Source organism: Rousettus aegyptiacus, unplaced genomic scaffold, assembly GCF_014176215.1.
Source record: "Rousettus aegyptiacus isolate mRouAeg1 unplaced genomic scaffold, mRouAeg1.p scaffold_m13_p_2, whole genome shotgun sequence".
Classification (NCBI taxonomy): domain Eukaryota; kingdom Metazoa; phylum Chordata; class Mammalia; order Chiroptera; family Pteropodidae; genus Rousettus; species Rousettus aegyptiacus.
Genome location: NW_023416295.1, coordinates 105,352,405 through 105,375,251, shown reverse-complemented (window position 1 = coordinate 105,375,251; position 22,847 = coordinate 105,352,405). Strand labels below are relative to the sequence as shown.

General features: G+C 33.1%; 1 protein-coding gene across 1 annotated transcript; it reads left to right on the top strand.

The window, feature by feature from the left end:
- Window positions 1-21,971, top strand: ALX1 (ALX homeobox 1). Its single transcript, XM_016143728.2, has 5 exons — window positions 1-72; window positions 1,081-1,463; window positions 4,227-4,531; window positions 7,483-7,611; window positions 21,347-21,971. The coding sequence occupies exons 2-5, from the start codon at window positions 1,238-1,240 to the stop codon at window positions 21,665-21,667; spliced, it is 981 nt and encodes a 326-aa protein (XP_015999214.1). The 5' UTR covers window positions 1-72; window positions 1,081-1,237; the 3' UTR covers window positions 21,668-21,971.
- Window positions 21,972-22,847: the final 876 nt, after the last annotated feature.

The window sequence follows — 22,847 nt, the reverse complement described above, 5'->3', positions numbered from 1 at the left end:
TCTTCCAACCCTGCAGTGCCGCCCTGCCTTCAGGGAGCAGCCATCTCCCGGCCCGCCCTACGATCCCCTCAGGTGGGAACCGAGACCCTGCCCTGCCCGCGCCCAGCTCCGCGCATGCCCCTCGCTCCCCGCACGCGCCTTTTCAAAGTTAACTTCACCGCGTCACTTTAAGAGTAAAAATAATGATGTTTTAAAAACCAGGCTGAAGGCCGTCCTCTTTCACAAATCCCTTTGTGTAACGAGCCCCCCTCTGGCCTATTCTAAGGGCCCTTTGGAGGCACTTTTCCTATCGGGTTTTCTTAAAATAATCTGAATCTAATGATAAAATCGTGGACTAAGGGGAGACCTGGGAAGGCGGATAGATAAAGTATTGCTATGAGGGTTTCAGTGCCTCTTGCTCGGCTACCCTCTCCCAGCCATCGCCACTAAGTCCACACGCCACGGCACTCCAGAAAGAAAGGAAAGGCCAGGGCTCAGAAGCGGGAGAGCGCCGGGACGCCGAGCTCCTCCGGGTTGGAAGCAGAAGCGGCCCCTCTCCCATAGCCGTCCCAGTTAATTGCTGCCCAAGTATCCCGCTTCTTGGGCTTCGGATTAATGTGGATCTTCCACATAAACGATTTACGGATGAAATAAAAGCCCTTTAGAACAATATTTCCTTTCAAGTCTTTAAGACGACTCTAAATCTTTCTGGTAGTGACTGGCCGGCGTGGGGGCGGGGTGGGGGCCGGGGGCAGGGCGGGCGGGCCAGAGGGCGCAGAGAAGGGGGAGTGGAGGGTTAACTGTTTTGCGATCTCACCAAGCTCTTCCAAAACTCCAGTCCACTGTCGCGGCGACAATGTTTCTGAGTGTCGGGGCCTCGTCCCTCCTGGCATTTGTCTGAAATGGAGCTGTCTGTCTAACCTAGGCCGGGACGCGCCCTGCCGGGGGAAGTGGGGGAAAGTGGGGGTGGGGGCGGAGGGGTACCCGGGGTGGAGTTAGTCGCCTGCTTATTTTCATATTCATTAGAACTGGGAGGTTGCCCAAGGAGCCCAGCTGAGTTTCAAGATATAAAAGCAACTTCGGGTGCCTCTTTTCCAGCAGGGACGTATTAAAGGGCTGGGAGCGGGGCTGCTCCCGGCGCCGCAGCGCTCTCTTCCCCTTCCCTCCTCTGGGTCCTCCCTCCTCCCGCCCACCCGCTCCCTCCCCCAGCGCTCTCCAGTCTCCGCACCCCGGGAGCTCCGCGACAGCCTCCAGGATTATGGAGTTTCTGAGCGAGAAGTTTGCCCTCAAGAGCCCGCCGAGTAAAAACAGTGACTTTTACATGGGCGCTGGAGGCGCGTTGGAGCACGTTATGGAGACGCTGGACAATGAGTCCTTTTACAGCAAAGCGTCAGCGGGCAAATGCGTGCAGGCCTTCGGGCCCCTGCCCCGCGCCGAGCATCACGTGCGCCTGGAGAGGACCTCGCCCTGTCAGGACAGCAGCGGTGAGTCGCAAGCCCCAGCCCGTGCCGCGGCAGCCTGTCCGCAGACCCGAAGCTGCAGGGGCGGGTCGGGACAGGCAGGGAGGGACGAAGGAAGGAAAGCCGGAGCGGGAGAGCTGGAGGGCGGAGGAAGGCAGAAAAACGGTGAACGTTTTAGGAAGCGGTGTTTTGGCTGCTGCCGACTTTGGGTGCCAAAGGACGGATTCGGCACCGGATTGCCTCTGTCACTCTTTTGGCGGTCGAGTCCTGTCCCCTAAGGTTCCCGGAGTCCCTCTATTTAGGACCCAGGCGTAAACTGATAGGGCGGTAAATAAAGCGTAATTGAGTCAAGACAGCGCGCTTCCTCTGCGAGCCCGCCGCTCTGCCCCGGCAGGAGGAGCTGAAATCCATCACTGCTCGTTAGAGGACGTCGCTGTCGTCACAAATAGGAACACTTTGGGCTTTTTAAGTGAAAAATCCTTTTTTTTTTTTAAAAAAAATTATTTTTATTTTTATTTTCCAAGAAGTAGCGATATTTCTCTTTGCGAAATTGGAGGGTTGCTAGATTAGTTCGTGTGAATTTGTGATTTCATCTTCTTCGGATTTGCAATATACAACATAGATTTTGGTTAAACACCAATCACTTTAAATAGCTTCGGGCAAAGTATCCCCAATATAATGACTCACTCCAGAATTCCGCGTTATCCATTTTTTTTCTGACTCCGCATTAAAAGTCACCTCAGAAGCCTTTTGGAATGTTTTTGAGTGAAATCTTTAACTTTGAATGGCCAAGTATCTCAAAGTCAAAATGTTATCAAAACAAACCATCTATCTTTTCTATCTTGTAACCCAATACAAACCTATTTTTTTTTCAGATCGAGACAGCTAAAGCAAGTTTACAATTCCAAGAGGACTTTTCCTTATCATTGTATATATTCCACAGTTAAGCTGTAAGGAGCGGGTTGCTTTAAAATAACAAACGAATTAAGTGTGAAATATTTACAACAAGCCTCCCGCCCCCTATTTTAATTGTGGTTCAAAATCTGGCAAGGCACTGGCTCATAGAAGCTCATTTTCTAAATACTTTGTGCGCAATAAGCCTTAAAAAGAGATCTCGTAATATTACTTATTTTATTCAACGTTGAAAGTTACTTTTGACTTGCAATGTTAAACCAAAAATAAAAGCGCGCGATAGAGAAAATTAGTTAAATGGTTCAGTCATTTACTTAGAAAGACACAAGCAATTTTTTTTTTTCATTTTTAATGCACTAGATGTTTGTCTTTCTGGATGTTATTTTATTCAATCCGAAGTACCTTTATATTTTTGGAATTCTTAGACGTATACATAAAGTTATTTGAATAGACAGGATCTTTTAAAAAATGATTCTGTTATGTCTTGTGTTGACTGCTGGAACAGGACTCAATATTTTAAATTGTCGGGAAACCAAAGTAAGAAGAGAAATAGGTGATTTTTTTTTGATACTTTATCAAGTTCTAAACGAACATCACACTATTAGTATGAATTTAAATAGGAAAGTATTAAGTACGGTGAATGTAGATAGCAGTCCGCTAAATTCAGGAGAGTTCCTGTCTTTCTCCTGAGATGCCCTTAGCTTCACGACTGCTTCCCCTCCCCCATTCCTAATTACCGCAGTTCCCTATTTAGCTCTGTCCATGGAGACAAAACCGTATTGTTAACCGGTCATGACTCTTTTTTATATTTACTTTTACATCTCGTCTTCTTTTGCAGAGAAGCTATTTGGCGTTTGAGATATATAGGTATTAAATTTCAATACATTTGTATAATGATTAAAGCAGTTGTAAAAATACATTATGAGATCAGTAAAAAAAAAACAGACAAAAGGAAAAAAAAAAGTATGACAGTTCACTGGAAATTATTGTTCTGGTTGGGTTGACTTCACTTTTTAAAAAGATGCCTCCCGTTTCATTATGTGCATCCACTGCATTTGTGTGTTGAGGGGCACCATATGATACATTTTTGTTTTCTATCAAACCATAAGCATGAAATCAGATCTGGAGGAAATCACTGAAATTAAAACATCTCTAAACAGAATGCCAGATGATGTTCTTTGTAATCTTTTAATAGATGTTTTAATTTCTGTGCTTTACTAGAAGGAAAAATTAAGTTTTATTAAAATGTATTTCATGAAGCAAGAATAAATGTGACATTTAAAAAAACTGCAAATGATTTTTTAAACTAAAAACATCCACTTAAGTCTTCTTTTTTCTATAGGTAGAACTTTCAGAAACTGATAAGAATTTCATTTTTTAAATTTAGTAGATCGCTTTTTGAAAAAAAAATTAAATGCAGACATGAATATACTATTGAAATATTTGAAAGATAGTAGAAACTACCATATTCTAAATATATAGGTTTTATGTGAAGGAGGAAGATGACTTCTGGGAAGAGTTTGGATTTCAGTTTACAGATATTTAAAATGGAAATATCTTCCTTGGGCCATGTAAGTAGCTTAATTTTGCCTGCTGTGAATTTGATTATGAATTATGAGGATAAACATTACATTAGTCCTGTAAAGTAAAACTGTGAATTTTGGCAAATGATGGGTTTCACGTACACATTTTTAAATGATCTTAAACTTGCCCAAAGTGGATTAATTGTATGTATGTAATATTAATGCTACTTAATATTGGCACAATAAACCATTAGCAGACTGCTTTCCTGATCCTCTAAATTACTAAATCTTAATTTCTTTATCAAAATGCTACACAATCCTGAGAACTGTTGTTTTCCCTCTTTGGGTACAGTGAACTATGGGATCACTAAAGTAGAAGGACAGCCTCTTCACACCGAACTAAATAGAGCTATGGACAACTGTAACAATCTCCGGATGTCTCCTGTGAAAGGGATGCCAGAGAAGGGAGAGCTTGATGAACTTGGGGATAAATGTGACAGCAACGTATCTAGCAGTAAGAAGAGAAGACATCGAACCACCTTCACCAGTTTGCAGCTAGAGGAGCTGGAGAAGGTCTTTCAGAAAACCCATTACCCGGATGTATATGTCAGAGAACAGCTTGCTTTGAGGACAGAGCTCACGGAGGCCAGGGTCCAGGTAGGAGTCATATGAAGGCCTTGGTAGAGGTGGGGATGAGGGTGGTTGTGGGAGGATAGTGTTAGGATAATTCAATAGCTGCAATTTGCCAGAAAGGAACTATTTGAAGATGGAGAATAATGTGATGTATGTATGTAGGTCTACTAAAATTCCTTTTTACTTGTAAAGGATTTAACAACTCACAGGAAAACATAAAACAAAAGAATAAAGAACAGAATACTCTAATATATCTCTGATTTAAAAAATTAATTTTTAAAGGGTGAAAAACAGAATCATAGCTATTCATTTAATAATGCATGTATTTTATCTTTTGTATTTTATTAGCTATTGAGGGTTTTTTAAAAAAATGTTATATACCAGGTGTTGGTAAGTTATTTGTATAATGGTCTATAAATCTATAATTTTATTGGTGTCATGGTTATAATAAAGAAAAAATGAAACAAGCTCACAAATTCCCAATTGTTGTGTGTACCAAATCTATTTTTACTATACATAATTAAAGATCATATAACTTATTTACAATTTTCTAACCCTAGTAATTGCCAGTAGTGCTATTCCATTTTAATTTTTTAAATCTAGATAATTTATATGGTTTTTGCAGAGGCAATAGGAATAATGATCTTAAAGTAATTTTAAAATATATAGTCAATTGTATTTATGTTATGTTAGAATTATCAAATTGGATGATTCAATATACTAGAATTTTTAATCATTTTAAAAAGAAAAATTAGGCTAGGTAAAATTCTACCTCTTAGGCATATTTTATTTTTACTAGAGCTGATATTCGTAAGTTATATTTTATTAGGTTCCAAATAATAGTAATTCGAGAGAATGGCTTTTTTTCTTTGACATGTTTTTATTACTCTAAATAGGAAAATATTGAATTTTGCAGTTTACATAAACTATGGAGAAATGAATAAAGTAGTGAAAAATTTTGTTCTGAGTGGAGTAATAATATTTCTTCTGAAGGTTAAGCCATCGTAAGGCTTTTACATCATTAAAGACAACATCTGGTGGTGCAGGAATAACAAGCAGCAGGTTTTTTCTTTGGTTTGTGGAGGCAAATGGTTCTTTATCTTAGTTCAGGAAGTAGATATATAGGAAGTTGATGCTAATGAAGAATTTTAGAATCATCAAGTGTTAACAAGAGATCCACATGTGTTGTTTTTTGTCTTGTGTTCATATATTTAAATTAGTTATACTTGTAACCATAGAAAAATATGTTTGCACACAGAATGATCATCTGTGCACAATACATGTTTTCCCCTTAACATTTCATCAAGTCCCAATTAATTTTTGTCTATGAACTTGCACAGAGAGCCAACCTGAAGCTAATTTACTCAGATTGTTCTCTTTCCTCCTTTTCTTCAAAAAACATCAGAGCGGTAATTGGCATCCATGTAGGAGATTGTCAAGGTCTTTTTCTCAATGAAAATAAATAACTTTATTACTAAATGCCCTTAGTATGTTCTTGATGCCTATCTATGGAGACAGAAAGAAAATATGTTCGGTTTGGTTTGGTCATTAGTGTTGTCTTGAGCCCTGGTCATAGTGGATAATACACATTTACCAGGAGTGTTGTAAGTAACTATAATGAACAGGTAACTCTTTTTGCCTTGTTTTAATTGCTAAAAACTCTTCAAAGAGCCATCTTAAATGTGCAATACAGGCTTACATATTAATTAATATGTTTTCATAAGTGTGAGGATAAAGATATAAAAGATTAGAATTGAATATAAAAAAAGAGAAAAAAATTCAAGTAAATTTTAATGAAACACTTTTTATAATTTGCATTTTTATGTTTGATTTCCAGCTTCTTTTCTAAATATTTTATATTTTGAACATAGTTCTACATAGACTAAAGAACTTCCTGAAAGCTGCTCATGTGACATCTACTCATAAATATCATTTTATACATATTGAATATCGTTTTCTATGTCTCCTTTTAATACATTAAACTATTAAAATGAAGATTCTAGAGAGCAATATGTATGAATTAGTGAATATTTAACCCTCTTTGGAAGATGATTGTTAATGATAAATATTATTAGTGTGCAATTAAAGAAATTAGGACGAGAGCTTTATTGACCTTGTAGAGGCTACACTAACTCACAGCCTTTCTTCACATTTGGTTGTATCTGCTATATTATTATTTATATTACCTGTAAGACTTTTACATTAGAGAAATGATTTTGAAGATTTCTGAGTATTTTCTATAAGAGAAGATAAATGTTATAAGTGGTATGATTTATGTAATAGGCATATTTGTATATTTTAAAACCATAATTCAACTTCAGATGGTTCCATTTTACCATTAGTCTTTAGCATGTTCAATATAACATGTAATCTTAATGTTTTCTATTTCTAAATAATCATGATATTTCTGTTGATGTCATATGGTTTAGATGCAATCTTCATGTTTAAATTTTTCTAAGATTACCTAAGTATGGGTATAACCCAGAAGAGTCTTCACTTTATAAAATGCTTCAAAGATCATTGTTTTGACAGACCCAGATATTAATTTGGTTATAAATTGGCTAGGTTAATGTTATATGCATAACCCCAAACTAAAAAGTCATGAATATCTTCCAGACTTGCAGCATTCTCTTAGAGGAGATTTATCTATAATAATTTGGAGATACAAGAAGTCTCCAAGATCATGTAATCTAATTTCTTTTAATTTTCTAAATGAGAAAACAGAGGCTCAGACATATTAAATAAATGTTTTGAAAGTATCTTGTCTTTTTATATTAATTTATATTGCCTCATAGACATACCAATTATCATGTCAGGGTAAAATAAAAAGTAAAATTTGTGGATCCTTTTCTGATAAAGAAATTCATTTATTAGTAATTTTGTTGATCTGATTCACCTTTCTTATTTGTAGTCTTTTAATAGCACATTTGCAGTATCAAATTTTCCTTAACTAAAATTCTCCTTTAAAAAATTAGGTTTGGTTTCAAAATCGAAGAGCCAAGTGGAGAAAAAGAGAACGTTATGGCCAAATACAACAAGCTAAAAGCCATTTTGCTGCCACCTATGATATATCAGTTTTGCCAAGGACTGACAGCTATCCACAGGTATGGTAAACTGCACAGAATACTGATTGATAAAAATAGATGTCGTGTGTATCTTCTTAAAAGGGCTAGCATAGGCTTTTTTATATCTGACATAATAAGAAGGAAAATTTTAACCTCCAGAAGACTTTTTTTTTCATGTTTGTTACATTTTTATTTTACTAAAATATTTATTTTGTTATTTTTTTCTTTCAGAGCCATTCATTTAAAAATATTTCAGGGTCTCTTCTTTGTTATACATTGCAACAACTGAAGTACCATCATTCAATAGTATAAGTCTTTCAACACCCTGTATTTTAATTATTCAGAAATACTTCCTTTGTTGACTTTTAAAAACAAATAAAATATTGTTTGGCATGCTATCTCTGTGGCTAATATTTTATGAATCATACCATAACCTAGTGTCAAATGTGGTATATGAAACCATTTCACTTAAAAATATCTCTTTTGCTGTGTTGATTTTTCAGCTTTGCTCATTATTTCAAGGAAACATTTAGCCCTTTGTTACTTAAAACATATACATAATTAGTACTGGATGTCAATTTTTAAAATTATCATGTTAAAAAACACTTTATAATGAGAGCTCTCATTTCATTTAAACAATGTTTAGAAATTATTTTTCTTCTATTTTTTTAATTTAGAGAGTTTTCTTTTTCACACTTTGCAACACATGTAAGTAAAATATATTTTGTTTTTCTAATTGGGTATTACTTTTTCCTAATACTGAATTATAATAGTCAGAACTGTATTTGGTACATTATAAGGGACACATATTTTAAGGAACAAGCCATCTGTTATTTAATTCCTTATTGTTTAATGATATGCATTGTTAACAAATATATACCATATATGCTGGTGGAATATTTTCGTAGTTCAGTAACCAAATTATTGCAGCCCCAAACTTAAGGGTAATTTTCTTCAACTATAAATTCATACCCTGTTAGCGTGAATCCAGTCCTTTTATTTTATACTGTCTTTGTGTTCTGATGTTCTTTTTGACCCTTAAAAACTTATTTTGAGACTTTTACTCCTTTAGATAAGTTCACTGAATTTATTCATTTAATATTATATGGGAACTAGAGCCTTAGAGATCACCTCATTCTACTTCATTGTAAAAGTTAGGCAACCAGAGCCAGATGAGTTAAGTAATTAATTGGTCTTTGATCACAGAAGTGGTTATTTTCAGGACCATCTATAAAGGGCTGCTACCACTCAGCCTTGTCACTGCCAAATGCTAGAAGACCAAAGCTAGGAGTACCTTTTGAATAAATGCCATAAAAAGAATCTTCTTTCTCTTACTTTAAAAAATGTATCTTAAAGTAGCTCCCTTTTTCTTCTGTTTAAAAGCAAGCGTATACTCCTGGTTACTTATCATCATTAGATTAATGAAATTTTACTCACCAGATATTTTTGAGTGTCCTAGTTGAGTTCTAAACAGTGCTGTGAGGGTGTTTCCCCAAGTGGCTATCAGCTCCGTGAGAGCAGGCACTGCAGTGTTTTCCTAAGTTGCTAATAAAACTAGAAGCCTCACTACAACAAGCAACGTTCTAAGCAGGTTACCTATACTAAATCACTTAATCTTCACAACAACCTTATGTGGTAGGCATTATTATCCCCATTTCTCATGTGAGGAAACTGAGGCACAGAGAATGAGGTATTTACTCAGTTTCGTTAGTGGTGAAGCCCAAATTTGACCGGAGGCATTCTGACTACCAAGTGCAAGATCTTAAGCCTCACAATAGACTGTCTCTACTAGTGAATATGTTGTAATGATTGAATGATTAATAAATTAATACAAAAGGAACATAAAGCTTATGTTGTATCATTCAAGTCTGCGATTTAGTTCAGGGGAGCAGAGGATGTACTCACAACCAGTGAAATAACAATAAAATATAATGGAGATATCATATACTTTATATAACTTTGACCTACTTGACTATGATGACTGTAGTAATAATAAAGTCACAAATTATGAACTCTTTTCAAATGGACTTTTAGCAGTCTGATAATTCCATAGCACATGACTATGACGTATCTTTTTTATCTTATTATTTTAATCTTCATTTCTTTCCTCATAAACCCCATTTCTGTCTTTTCCATTTTCCTGTTCTTTGCCTTATCTCTAACTTCCCTTTCTTCTTCGGTATAGCATAAAACATTTAGAATAGTGCCTGTCACCACTTAACATCTTTATAACAGCTTAGTATAACTCAAGATACTCTGACTAGTTGCCCTTTCTTTTTTCCTAGGCTTATTTTGCCATTGTTATTGTGCTGCACAGCCTTAGATATTATCAGTTAGTGGAATGAAGTGACCTAGCAGCTCAAGCAGGAAAGGAAATGGTACAAATTATATATCTAATAGTCTTTTTCACTCCAATAGAGGACTAATTTAAAATATCTCCTCACAACTCATGGTAATTTTGCACTAATTCTCCTTGTGGCTTCTCCATAATTTATGTACATTGGTTATACCACCTCATAATTTAAGTATGGAAACACAGAGATGATCATATGTTGAAGTTATTTTGACAGTAAAATTTGTCAACAATAATAAAAATCAATACTGTGAAACCCATAGTACTTTTCTGTATTTGTAAGTCATTTATGTTTGGTGGCCCAAAATTCTGAAATCCCTGCTGTAGGTATTGGAGAGAGCCAGGGGAAAAAATGTGTTTTAACTTAAAAATATGCAGTTCATTTTTGAGTTTGTTGAAAAAAATAATTATGACAAGATTATGTCTCCAAGCTTTAACATAAAGGAAACTTTAAAAACTCATGTGGCTTGAAAATAGAAATTTATGACTGGAAAAATAGACACCAAAATAGAACCCAACTGCTCCATGCAATAAGACATTGGATTTGGTTACTGTTACTAATTATGGGAAAAAATTATTAATTACAAAAACAATTGGAAACTAGAAAATTCAAGACAGAAATAAAGAATTAGCAATTTGGAAGAAAAGCAAAAGTATACACAGAAATACAAAAATACATGAAAAAGAGAGGTGGTTTAGAATATGATCTCCTCAAGCCTGCTCAGTGTGGATAATAATCTTACCTCACATGAAAGTATCTATATATAACATATAACATGTTTGTTTAAGAATAGTAATTAATTTATAAAATGTTCTAAATATTTTGTTTTCACTGATCTTCTACACTATAGTAACAAAACCGTAACAGTAAAAATAATAACTACCAGTCGAGGGGGGCTTATTTTATAGGCTTTCTTCTTAGAGCCATTAACTCATTGAATTTGAACTCAATATTTCTGAGTTCCGGAATCAAGGATTTTAATGCAACCTTATCTCTGTAATGGAATAGTTAAATTTTGACCCTAAAACATTGAATCACTTGGAAAGCAAAAATACTTTCATTTTAAAATTTATAAAATACTGATATAAATGTCGACAATTTTTAGACTGTTTTCATGTATTCTTTTCTTAAGCTTGCTCAAATTGATAGCAAACAAACAATAAGAAAGTGAGAAGTGTAATGTTAGTAGTAATATACTTTAAGGTAAGATATTTTTGTGTCCTGAAAAATAGTATCTTTTTTTTTAACAAACCCTTTATTTTGGCGCACATATCAGTTGCCATTTAGCAACACCATGATTTATGTAAATCAAACCACTAGATGTTCTGTTATACATGACATTTAAAAAATGTCTCATCACTTGTGCCGAATCTGTTCTTTCTATCTTGAATTCCCTCCTTGACTAAACTGTATTTTCTCCATGAAATATCCTCTCAATCCTCCTTTAATTAGCACATCACTTTCTCACCAGTATTGTGGTGGCCTGTGTAAAATGTCTGCAACCCAGTTTACAAGATAAAATATTTTTAAAAGATAATTCAAGTCGCCACAGTATTAAGCTAATTACATACATACTGAATACATGTGAAAAAAGTACTGACTCACTTCAATATTTATTCAGGAGTACATTATAAACCCAAAATTAATCCATTTTCAGTTAAACAGCTGATATCTGAATCTCTGCTATTAACCAACTCTGTAGTCTTGAACAATTAACTTTTCCTCTTTGATCATCAAATTCCTCCTCTGCTAAAAGGAATAAATTAGAAAGATTTTGCAGAACTTTTTCACCTTAATTTTTTACAGAGTTATTTGCATTTTATCCAATAAATATATGCTAGGTACTGTTTTAGGCATGGGAGTTATATGAATGAACCAGACAAAATCTCCTGCTTTGTGGACAGCTTATAAACTAGGTGATATTTATACCAAATTCTGCAAACATTTCTTGAAGCAAACTAGACCCAGCATACCAAAAAGAACTACATAATTTTGTTCTTGAGTTGGAAAAGAAAGCAAGTAACTATCAACATTCAATTCTAATTTGTTTCTAATTTAGTAAAACCAAAGCATTTTTTAAAAATAATTATTTTGATGAATCAAAAATTTCGTTATGGTATAAAAATTTCTGGAAGATTATACCTAGCCTTGATTCTTACGAGGAACCCAATGTCATGCCCTTAGATCTGATTTGGATTACAGGTGCGTTCATTTGATCATTTAATAGCTGAGTAACTTTGGATAAGTCTCTTGACTTCCTTGAGCTTCAGATTCTTTAATCGTAAAATGGAGGTATTGTTAGTGCTAGAGTTGGTGATAGTGGTGGTATAGATGTTGATGATGATGATCATCATAATGCTTTTTCTGTTATTCAGAGGATTGAGTCGATTTCCAAAGAGCCTACTGAGCTAAATCCTGAGACTGGAGGAGGGCCAGGTATTAATGTATGACTATGGGCTTCACAGTCAGGGAGTAGTAGTTTCAAATTATGACTAGATTTTAAACCTTTGGCAAATGAATTAACCTCTAGGAACATTTATCCTATTCATAAAATGAGGATAAATGTTTGTATGATGTTTGTGAGGATTAAACAAAGTTTATGCAAAGGACTTATGGCATTGCCTAGTATATAATAAGTGCTCAACAAATAGAAACAATTCTATAATAGCCACTGGTCATTATTAATATTTTCTGCTGAAGAGAGGAATCTAAATGGTTTCAATGTTCTCCTCTGTTGTAGCATTTAAACTAATCCAATCTGTGAGTAAATTTACTATTTAGGGATCTACAGAAAAAACAAATTCAATTAAATATGCTTTCTTCTTTAAATTAGGATAACCAAATTATGGTAACCTCAGGGAAGTTTGAGTATATTCTTCAGCCACCAAAATTACTTTCTCATAAAGAAAATATTTTCATCAAAATTTCAAAAAAAAGTTGAAGTTCTTTCCCACCAAAATTTTCAATGACGACCTATGTTTATCAAATATACAAAGGGACCCACACAGGATCTTGCTTTGTGTTTTTTGATTGATGATTTTATAAAGATATGCCTCTTTGAGTTTGAACATGCCAAGAGTTGGATTGAAGCTATAGATAATTTGTAATCATCAGGGTAATTTAAAACACAAATTAAGGTTGCGTAACATTTCTAGTTTAACAATTTATATTTCAGAATTTTAAAGTTTCTATAAAATAGCAGTCATTAAGATATTATTCACCTTACCCTTCTTCTATCTCTGGTTTCTCTACTAACCTTAAAGTTTACATTTACTTAAGCTAAATAAGGAATCAGAAAATTGTCTCCTTGTACAACTATTGTTTAACCATTTAAGGACATCTGGAGAAATTTTTACCTTTAGAGAAAGTATGACAATTTTATCACTGTCATTTCTATTTTCCCCAAATATTTGAAGTAAACAGATAACCCAAAATCTTTTTAAAATGTTAACAATACAGCTATACATGGTGCATAGTATAATAAATATTTTTATATCTATAAAACAACCAATGCAATATCATAGTGATACAATGCAACTTCTCTTATGATAAATGGAGAGACAAAAATTTTATCATTAGGTCAAGTCATACTGATACTATAAAATTTCTCACTGATTGCAAGCATAAATACTTAAAATTATAGAAGGAAATGATATCATAGTCTGTTATTACTTAAATATAGTTTTTACAGTGGCTAAAGTTGTTGATTTAATTAAATGAATTAAATACAAATTTTTATATAAACATGTATAAACATTTCATATATATGTATACATATCTTTTAAAAGTAAGTTATGTGTAGCATGAACTAAATTTTGTCAATGAAATTAAGTGAAGGTGAAGCTAGACACAAAACTTTATTTTGTTGAAAATACAAATCTTTAAAGAGATAAAGAATACCCTCCAAAAGAAGTAACATACATTCATGCTTTAGGTGATGAAAATAGATTTATTTGTTGAAAAATGTAATATTCAAATTTACTGTAATTTAATGACTTTACACAGTAATTATAGCTTCACTATTTTTTTTTTTTTACTTTTCAATAGGTGACCACCGTTAAAGCATTGAATTTAACTAAACTGGTCATAAGTATTTTGTATTTTAAGAGGGAAGAATTAATAAATTAAGTAGAAAAATAAACAATAAGAGAAAATATAAAAATAAATTCTTGAAGAGTGCCCAAACTACCTTACAGTAGAGTAGAGAACAACCAGGGGGACAATTGAGCCACCGAAGTCTGGGAAGTCTGTGAGAACACATCTGTGGGCTATAACTTGCAGTTCACTCCATTATTGTTAGTGAATAACAGTGAACCTTATGATACACTTTCATCTAGAACTTTATGTATGCCATATTTATTAAGCCTCATGTTTCTATGGGTTTTCTTTTTTATTCTAAATCATGGAGAATTAAATAGAAAATAATTTTCATAAACACAGTTGATTTAAAAATCACAAAATAAAATTCTAACTGTAGTTAAATAAAAGTAATTGAATGTAATTGATAACTTTATTCAGGATTTTAAGAATAACCTTAAAGCTCATGTTTGACATTATGTGGGCATCTCTAAGATTAAAAATATTCAATGCAAATGCAAGTATTTGCGTATTTGATTTACATTTTAAGTTATTAATTCACAAAGAAAACATTTTTCATCTTTGTTTCTTATTATTGTGATATAATAAGTGTCATTAAAAACAAATCAAGCACTGATAAATCAGCAATAGTTATCATCCATGTACTAAAATACATGAAAAGTAACCTGACAAATAATTGGAAAATATAAGATAATTGTGGGTGAATAACAACAAATAAAGTAGCAAATGCTGAGTGCTGTTATTTTATATCTTCCTTAAGTGAGCTGATTTGAAAAGTTTCATTTTAAAGAATAAAGGGTGAGATTTTCTATAAATCTTTTCAATGAAAATTACTATAAAATTTATGAACACATCATGCACCAAAAGAAAAGAAAAAAATATCCTTAATGTTTCTTATATCTTTTACTTGGTGCATATTTCAAATAAGTAAATAATACAAAATTGAAACACATTTATATGATGTCATTCTGAAAATTTCCAGATATTAACATTTCTTATAAGACTTAGTGCCTTTAATTTTCGCACTAATAGGAGATATCCACTTTCATTTCTCTTTAAAGCAATCTCAGATTTTTGATTTCATATCACTGTGACGTCTAAACAGTGATTTTTTTTAAATGGAAAAGTAACCCTTTCTTGTTCCAAATCCCTATAAACATTTGTAAGATGGAATTTTATGTTTCAAAAAGCAAAGTAGTAATCAATATTTAATACGTAACACTTTTCTGATGAATTATTCATTTCTAATCACTTCAGCTTAATAGTATTATACATTAAAAAGATACTTTTGGAAATTTTGAAATGTAAATTGGTTCTAAAAAACAACGTTTATACATTATCTTAATATTTTTTGGTGAAGCAACACCTAATTAATGAAAATACACCTTCATTTCTATCTCAAATAGTACCTAAATGTGCTCAGATTGATCTTTTTACTGCATAATTATTCAAGTTAGGATTTTTTTCCCCAGATGGATAGTCTCAGTGTGTGTTATTCACTGGTAGCAAATACATTATTTAGAAAATCATTTATCTACTCTTCTCCCTGCCAGCAACGTTCTGATATAGTTACTAGAAAATTTAATGGAACCTTAAAGTTAGTCAATAGCTAAAAATATCTGCAAGTTACAAAACATGTGATTCTTATTAATATTTTTCACCCTAAATTTTAAAGAAAGGAATAGGCTAGTAAAGAATATGTAAATGACCTCTTAGAAAACTGAACTGCTTTTGTAAAAGGTAATGTTTACATTTTTAAAAGAGATTGTGTAAAAAATCTGATAAATTAAATTATAGTGATAATGTGATAATAAATTTGTATAGTCAGTATTGAATGATATACAGAGTAGTCAATAAATGTAAACATTCTGGCAATGAGGAAAAATCAAAATCAGCTTTTGGATTTTAATGCAAATAGGCTAGTGCTATAATATCACAAATATCTCTTTATGAATCTCTGATCTTTGTCTTTTTAAATCAGCTGTTAACAGTGATGCATGTGGACCTGTGATGTGAGGGTAATGTGAGTGTAGTAGAATGACGTGTGTATGTGGCGTGAGTGTGTGTGTGTGTGTGTGTGTGTGTGTACATACAGATGTTTGTGGCAGGTAGGAGCAGTCCATATATAGAAGAGGATTGAGATTAAATAAAATAATTTTAGTAGAAAAATATTAGTTGATTTTAGAGATGCTTTAAAATTAAGGAATGGTTTTATTCACATATTTTCATATTAAGTATTTCTGTTGTCAAGTATTCTATAGACTAGTGTCTTCTGTGTAGCGCTGACATTAAGATATAGAATATATTATGCTGTCATGAAATTACTTGATTTTTTTTTATACATCCTATTTTACAACTAAGGCAAAGACTAACAAACTTACATTTCTCTTAAAATTTTTTTAAAAGTCTGAGAAACAACTCACTGCAATAAAACCAGCAAATATATTTGAAATATACCAGGTTTAGCATACTAAAATTTTATTGTAGTTGTGGTTATACAAAGAATATATCTATATCAAGTTTCTAGGTGAGGGTAGTTTTCATCTATGATTTACCCTATTAGTTCAATTTATGACAAATATGTTGCCACAATGAAGAACTCTGAATGTGCATGTGTATTTTTATACACAATATGCATATATGTGTGTGTACATTTATTATATATAAATAAAATTATATATATACATATATATATATAAAATAGCTTTTAATTTCTTAGAAGAAAAATGAATGTTAAATGAATTTGATTTCCATTTGGAAAGAATCAGACAAAAATCAACTTTTCCCAAAAATTCAAAGTCATAGAATACTTAAGTGTTAAATTTATATTTGATTAGAAAAACATTAAGGGGCAAATGTTCAGAGTGGAGTGCAATAGGTCAGCCCAACCTCCATTCATTTTAATGGGAGGCATTTGGCTAAGTTCCCTGGACAATGCTTTGAACACACCCCTAGATCTTTTAAAAATGTTGAAAAGCACATTAAAACATGGAATGTTTTTAGATTTTCCCCCTCCTTTTAAACACAACAAAGAAGAAAATGTGTAAAGGCAGGCAGTCTCTTTTATTTTTTAGCACACATAAAAGAAGGATGTGGCCATTATTTAATGTTGTTCCTGGTTGTAAAGTCCTTGACTATTATATAGGTAGGGACCTACAAAAACACCCCAAAAATTATTTGGTGCTAAGCACTACCATTTTAGGTGTCTGTGAAATAGTCCAAAGAAGAAAGGTAGTGATCCTATTTAGAAAAAAATATGCATTCTGTTATTTCAACATTTAACAGCAAGATTTTTATATGGCTTCTCTGCTGACAAATATATGTATGTACATAAATACAGTTTTAGACAATATGACTTGTAGATCTAGTACAAAATTTTAAAATGACCGCTTTTATAAGACTAGAATTGGTAGCAGGATGGAAGAGTCATAGAATGAGCCCACCTTGACAGCAGTAGATTTAGTAACCCACAATCTCAGACAACTTTGTTAAGTCAAGTATTGCCTTCACTTATTAACAGAAGTAGATGATCTAGAACAAAGATGATGTTGCCAGTTTTTCCTTACAATCAGACAACATTTAGAGTATGATATCCCATTGTTAGTGCCAGAAGTTGATAAAGGTGAAGGGTGACAGCTTCCATCATTCCAAGGAATGTGACTGGAATGAGCAGTCTGGAAACCATGTATATGAGGGATGCTCAAGAGGAGAGACTTGCAACAGTGTAATAATTGCCTATGATATTTGAAAATTTTCACATGTGAGAAGGATGCTACTTATTCTGTATCATTTTAAGGAACAGAAATAGAAGTGATAGAGGAAGATAACAGCTCACTTTTTTACAGAGCTCCCTGAAAGGGAGTGAATGTTTTTAAATGACTAAGCTTCTTGTCATAGGAAGTAAACATAATTGAAAGTATACAAGGAGTTTTTGCATGTGGAAGTTGGACTTCAGTAATCCCAGGTGATTTCAGAATTGAATGTGTATGTTATTATCATTGCCATTATTTTAATACAGATCCCCTGAGTCACAGCCCATGCTTAATCAATCAAAATCTCCAATCTGCATTCATGATAGAGAATAAATATTTAATAGAAAAAGAATTATCTAGGGAAATATAGTCAGCAAGGTCTAGGTAGGTAATTGTCATGATTTCTATTAAGGTTATGTAGTATATACCTTATATAGTATATAGTATACATTCTAGAGTTTAAATTATGAAACAAAATTTAGATGTACTAACATAAGTTATCTATAAAATTTTGGTTACATGTATAAGCTGGATCAGTCCAAATTTCATATTCTTAGGGATTTTCAATCACTTAATAAATTTTTATTAAGGGCTTATTGTGTATCGTGTTAGGCCTGAGAATGAGGAAACAGTTTGAGAGCAATCATTAGGGATTTTGCTTTCAGAGTATAGAGTGTATGAATCCCCATAGAGTTAGGATGATGAACAAGTAAACAAGAATTTCAACTCATAAGACTAATTTTGATCTTATTATAACATTCCTTAACATTTCCTGGGTTCAGATTTGACCTCCACCATTGGTGTATTATAGTCTTGGGTGATGTTCTTAAGCAATTCATTCTATAGTTTTACTTTGTACAAAATGAGGATAGTCCATGCACATACCTTTTAGTATATTAAAATGATTAGAGATCTTCATAATGCATTTAGTGTAATGTCTGACACATGATAATTAACTATCATGAGCCTCATCTTAATTGTCATCATCAGATTTTTAAATGCCCAGAGGGAATGCTTCAGAGGAAGCAAAACCTCAATTCACTGGGGATATTATCTTTTATGATTTGTATTTAACTTTTGATATAGAAACCAACTAGATCCCTAAAGTCAAATGAAGACATACCAGAAATTTAAAAATGAAAGAAAGATATGGGAAATGCGAGGGGAGATAGATATGGAAACAGGACATATCAGTAAAAATGTGTGATTGTATCGCTACCTATGGGAATGTGTATATCTTAAGTCCATCTAAAATATTGCTGTTATAACTTGCTTAACCAATCTGTTCTATTCAGAAAACATTTTTACATGTTAAAAATTATTTCACCAAAAGTAACACATTTTACTTGCTTGATCGTGACCAGATAAGTTTTGATTAAAATAAAAATATTTATCCATGACATGGAGAATTTCTTTTCAACTTATAAGTAGGTTAATGTTAATTCTTTTAAGAAGAAAATACTTTCTTTGTAGTCAATAGATTACCTTCCTTGCCTTTACCTCTCTCTCTCTCTTTTTTTTTACCTAGTTGATAAATATATTTTTATGCATTTGGAATATGAATGGATGATTTTAATAAATTCTAGTAGACACTATATATAAATTGAGGAATCCTTTAACAAATATGTAAATAATCTTTTTTTACCACTATTTTGCTTTTCACTTATTTTTTCAAAAATAAGCAAGCAAGTTCAGTTTTATTTCCTGAAAGCCCTTTGGTTAGACATGTGACTGTGGTTTTTTTCAGTATAGCACAATGTTTAATTGACTGTCACAGGAAAATCACCCAGATCAAGTTGGAAGAGCTAGTTTGACAGAGTAAAGGCATTAGCCCCTTTTGTTGGTGTGAGAAACATAACTCAGCAGTCACTGGCACTAATCATTATATTTTGGCTGAAGTGGGATACATGTAGTAGAATGAGTCAAAACTGAAAAACATAGCCCATGATGATTTAAGGATTAATAATACATAAAACCATTATATATCTATAGATATATCTCACAGATTTAACATATTTAAAGCAGCTTATAAAAATATTCATAGAACAATTTCTAAAACAATACTAAAATGAGTATGTTGCCAATCATTGCAGTTCCAACTAAGAGATGAAATTAGTTGTTCACATTTTCTCTTATGTTTTGACACTGGATAAGTGGTTCTTTCTTGAATGATGGAGTAACATCTCCGCCAGTGCAATCTAGAATATTCATTAACATAATTTCTGATTTTAATTGAAAATAAGCTGTCTTAAAAAGTACAATTTAAGCCTGGGTGTTGTAAGACTGGATCAGAGGCTATATGTAGCAGACTGGAATCTTTTTTTGTAAAAATAAATATAAGGAAACATTTGTGTAAGTGTGGAAATAATTGATAATTTCATCCTAAATATGATTTTAAAAAAGAAAGCCAGCTGTGATAAGTACATATACTGCTGCCGTGTTCTAGTTCAAACCTATTGTAATAATATTGCAAAAGGCACACGATTTTTAAAATTTCATCAGCTGAGGCTGCATCTCTGTACCATGCTATACCATGCAACATTTTCCTTTTTCTTTTTCCCAGCTCCTGCTGTTTGTCACGATTTTCTCTGTGCTGCTCAGTAATGCATGTAATCATTGTTTTTTTTTTCCTTCTTTAAATATCTGGTCTAAGATACTTTCTATTTAAAATTCATATTACCCAAATTCTACTTAGTGTTTCTTTTACATGCTAGTAACTTTAGAAAAATTTGTGTTTCCTGTAGAGCTTTAATAAAGTGAAATGTGAATTTCTTGGGCACAAATGATAACCCAGTTTTTAATCTTATCTAAGATGTTATAAAGTACTTTAATTGTACTCCTATGATGTTTTTGCTAATACTTGAATATTTTTTCTCAATTATGCTTCCATTGCTTGGCAATGGTCATGTTTTAGAATTCTGTTTGTTTTACACGTCATACTTCTGTTGCAACCTCACTATGTCATATGTAAATCATAGAATAAATGTTTCAAATATGTACATTTTTTCTCATATACAGAGCTATGTATTCAAGACTATATGAAATAAAAAAGCAATGAAAAGGTAAAATTTTCCAAAATGAGTTTGATCAAAAATATCTACAGAGCAAACAGCCTAATGTCAGCAATGGTTTCCACAAAAACTGCCACACTGAGTCCAACTACACATCTTAAAAAGAAATACAATTGTGTCATTTGTTTAGAAATATGAAAACTATATTTAAACTTAAGACCATATTTTAAACCGCTTTTCTAAGCACATGCATTGGTCATGAATCATGACTAAATCTTTCAGATTTCATTTTTTAAATTATGACTATAAAAAGAATACTCAAGAGACTTACATGTTTTGACAATATTTTATGTGGTTAAATATGTGGGTTTTACGGTAAAACATACTGGAAGAATTTTTCAAATAATTATTCTTCCATAATCGCTTTATGTACTGAGAATGTAATTACAGACCACCCAATAGCAGCAAACAATGGATAATTAACAAAATGTAGTAGGTAACAAAAGAGAACAAAAGTGAGAACACATAAATGTAATATTTGTTGTTTTATATATTCCAGATTCAGAACAATTTGTGGGCAGGAAATGCGAGTGGTGGTTCTGTGGTTACTTCATGCATGTTACCACGTGACACTTCCTCCTGTATGACACCTTATTCTCATTCGCCTCGGACAGATTCCAGTTACACAGGGTTTTCAAACCACCAGAACCAGTTCAGCCACGTGCCCCTCAACAATTTTTTCACTGACTCTCTTCTTACTGGGGCTACCAATGGACATGCGTTTGAAACAAAGCCAGAGTTTGAAAGGAGGTCTTCTAGTATCGCAGTCCTTCGAATGAAAGCCAAGGAGCACACTGCCAATATCTCGTGGGCCATGTAACATACAGTACTCCTGTTTTTCTTTGAATGGAAAAGTAAAACATTCTTATTTCTCATATTTAAAGGATACCACAATAAGCTGCTGTGTGTGGAATTGCTAACGGTCAAGATATACAGTGAGACCAGCTTAAATGAATAGTTGTTATTATTTAACATTAAAGTCTAAGAATGAACCTCTGAAGACTAAATAGGTTTACCATTCACCAGTCTCCACAAACTCTGTTTTAGTAGTAACTTTTTTCTATTGTACGAGTTGATGAAATATGATCATGCAACTTCTTAAAAGAATAAATGTATTGAACAAATTCCTCTGTTATAGATTGATTTATGTTAGTTCTGTGTAACGAGAAGTCCCTTGTAAAATAAGAACTGATAAAGGAGGAAATGCACTGGGGAAAATGTCAAGATACCAAAGCTGTCAGGTAAAGATTGAAGTGTGGTGTTCCAGGGAGTTAATTGCCATTTCTCCCTCTCTAGCTCCAAGACACAATGGGCACAACCCCTGTTGCTGAGAATTTATCTTCAGGGTTCAGAGATTTTTTTTTTTTTTACCCCTAGATGTTTTAGCAAATTTCTACTCCATAAGAAAACAACTATTCTACAATGGCCCTAATTTGCATGCTATATTTGGTTATAGTTTCCTGAACCCATGTGGCTAAAGGTGATAACTGAAATATTCCCGTGTGATTTAAATTATAGCCATGAGAACAGTCTTTATAAATGCCATCTTTTTAAAGCAGAAAGGCAGTATGGACTGAATCACACACAAGAAAAAAATGTTACAAAACCTGCTGTTGCTTTTAAATTAAAATTTTGTCATTAAATTCGACACAGAAACCTAATAAATACACTAAAAGAAATAAGGAGCAGCAAATCGGAATTTATGTTTATTTCACGTACATGTGCAAGTGCATATGTGTGTTAGTTTTTTGACATATGATCCGTAAGCATTTTTTGCTACTGTGGTTTTGCATAGGGAATTAAAATGTCAGAAAGCTCTCTAAAATTTCTGGTGGAAAAGAAGAAAAATGCATTGCATCTGGAAAACTGCTAACCCCTTTGATTTATTTCTCCTCCCTTTCCCCTGTCACATTCCAAGCTTTTTCAGATGAGTGAAATGTCAGCCTCCTTGACAGACTCTTAAGTTCATAAAGGCAAAGTAAATTAATTGAAATGAAGAT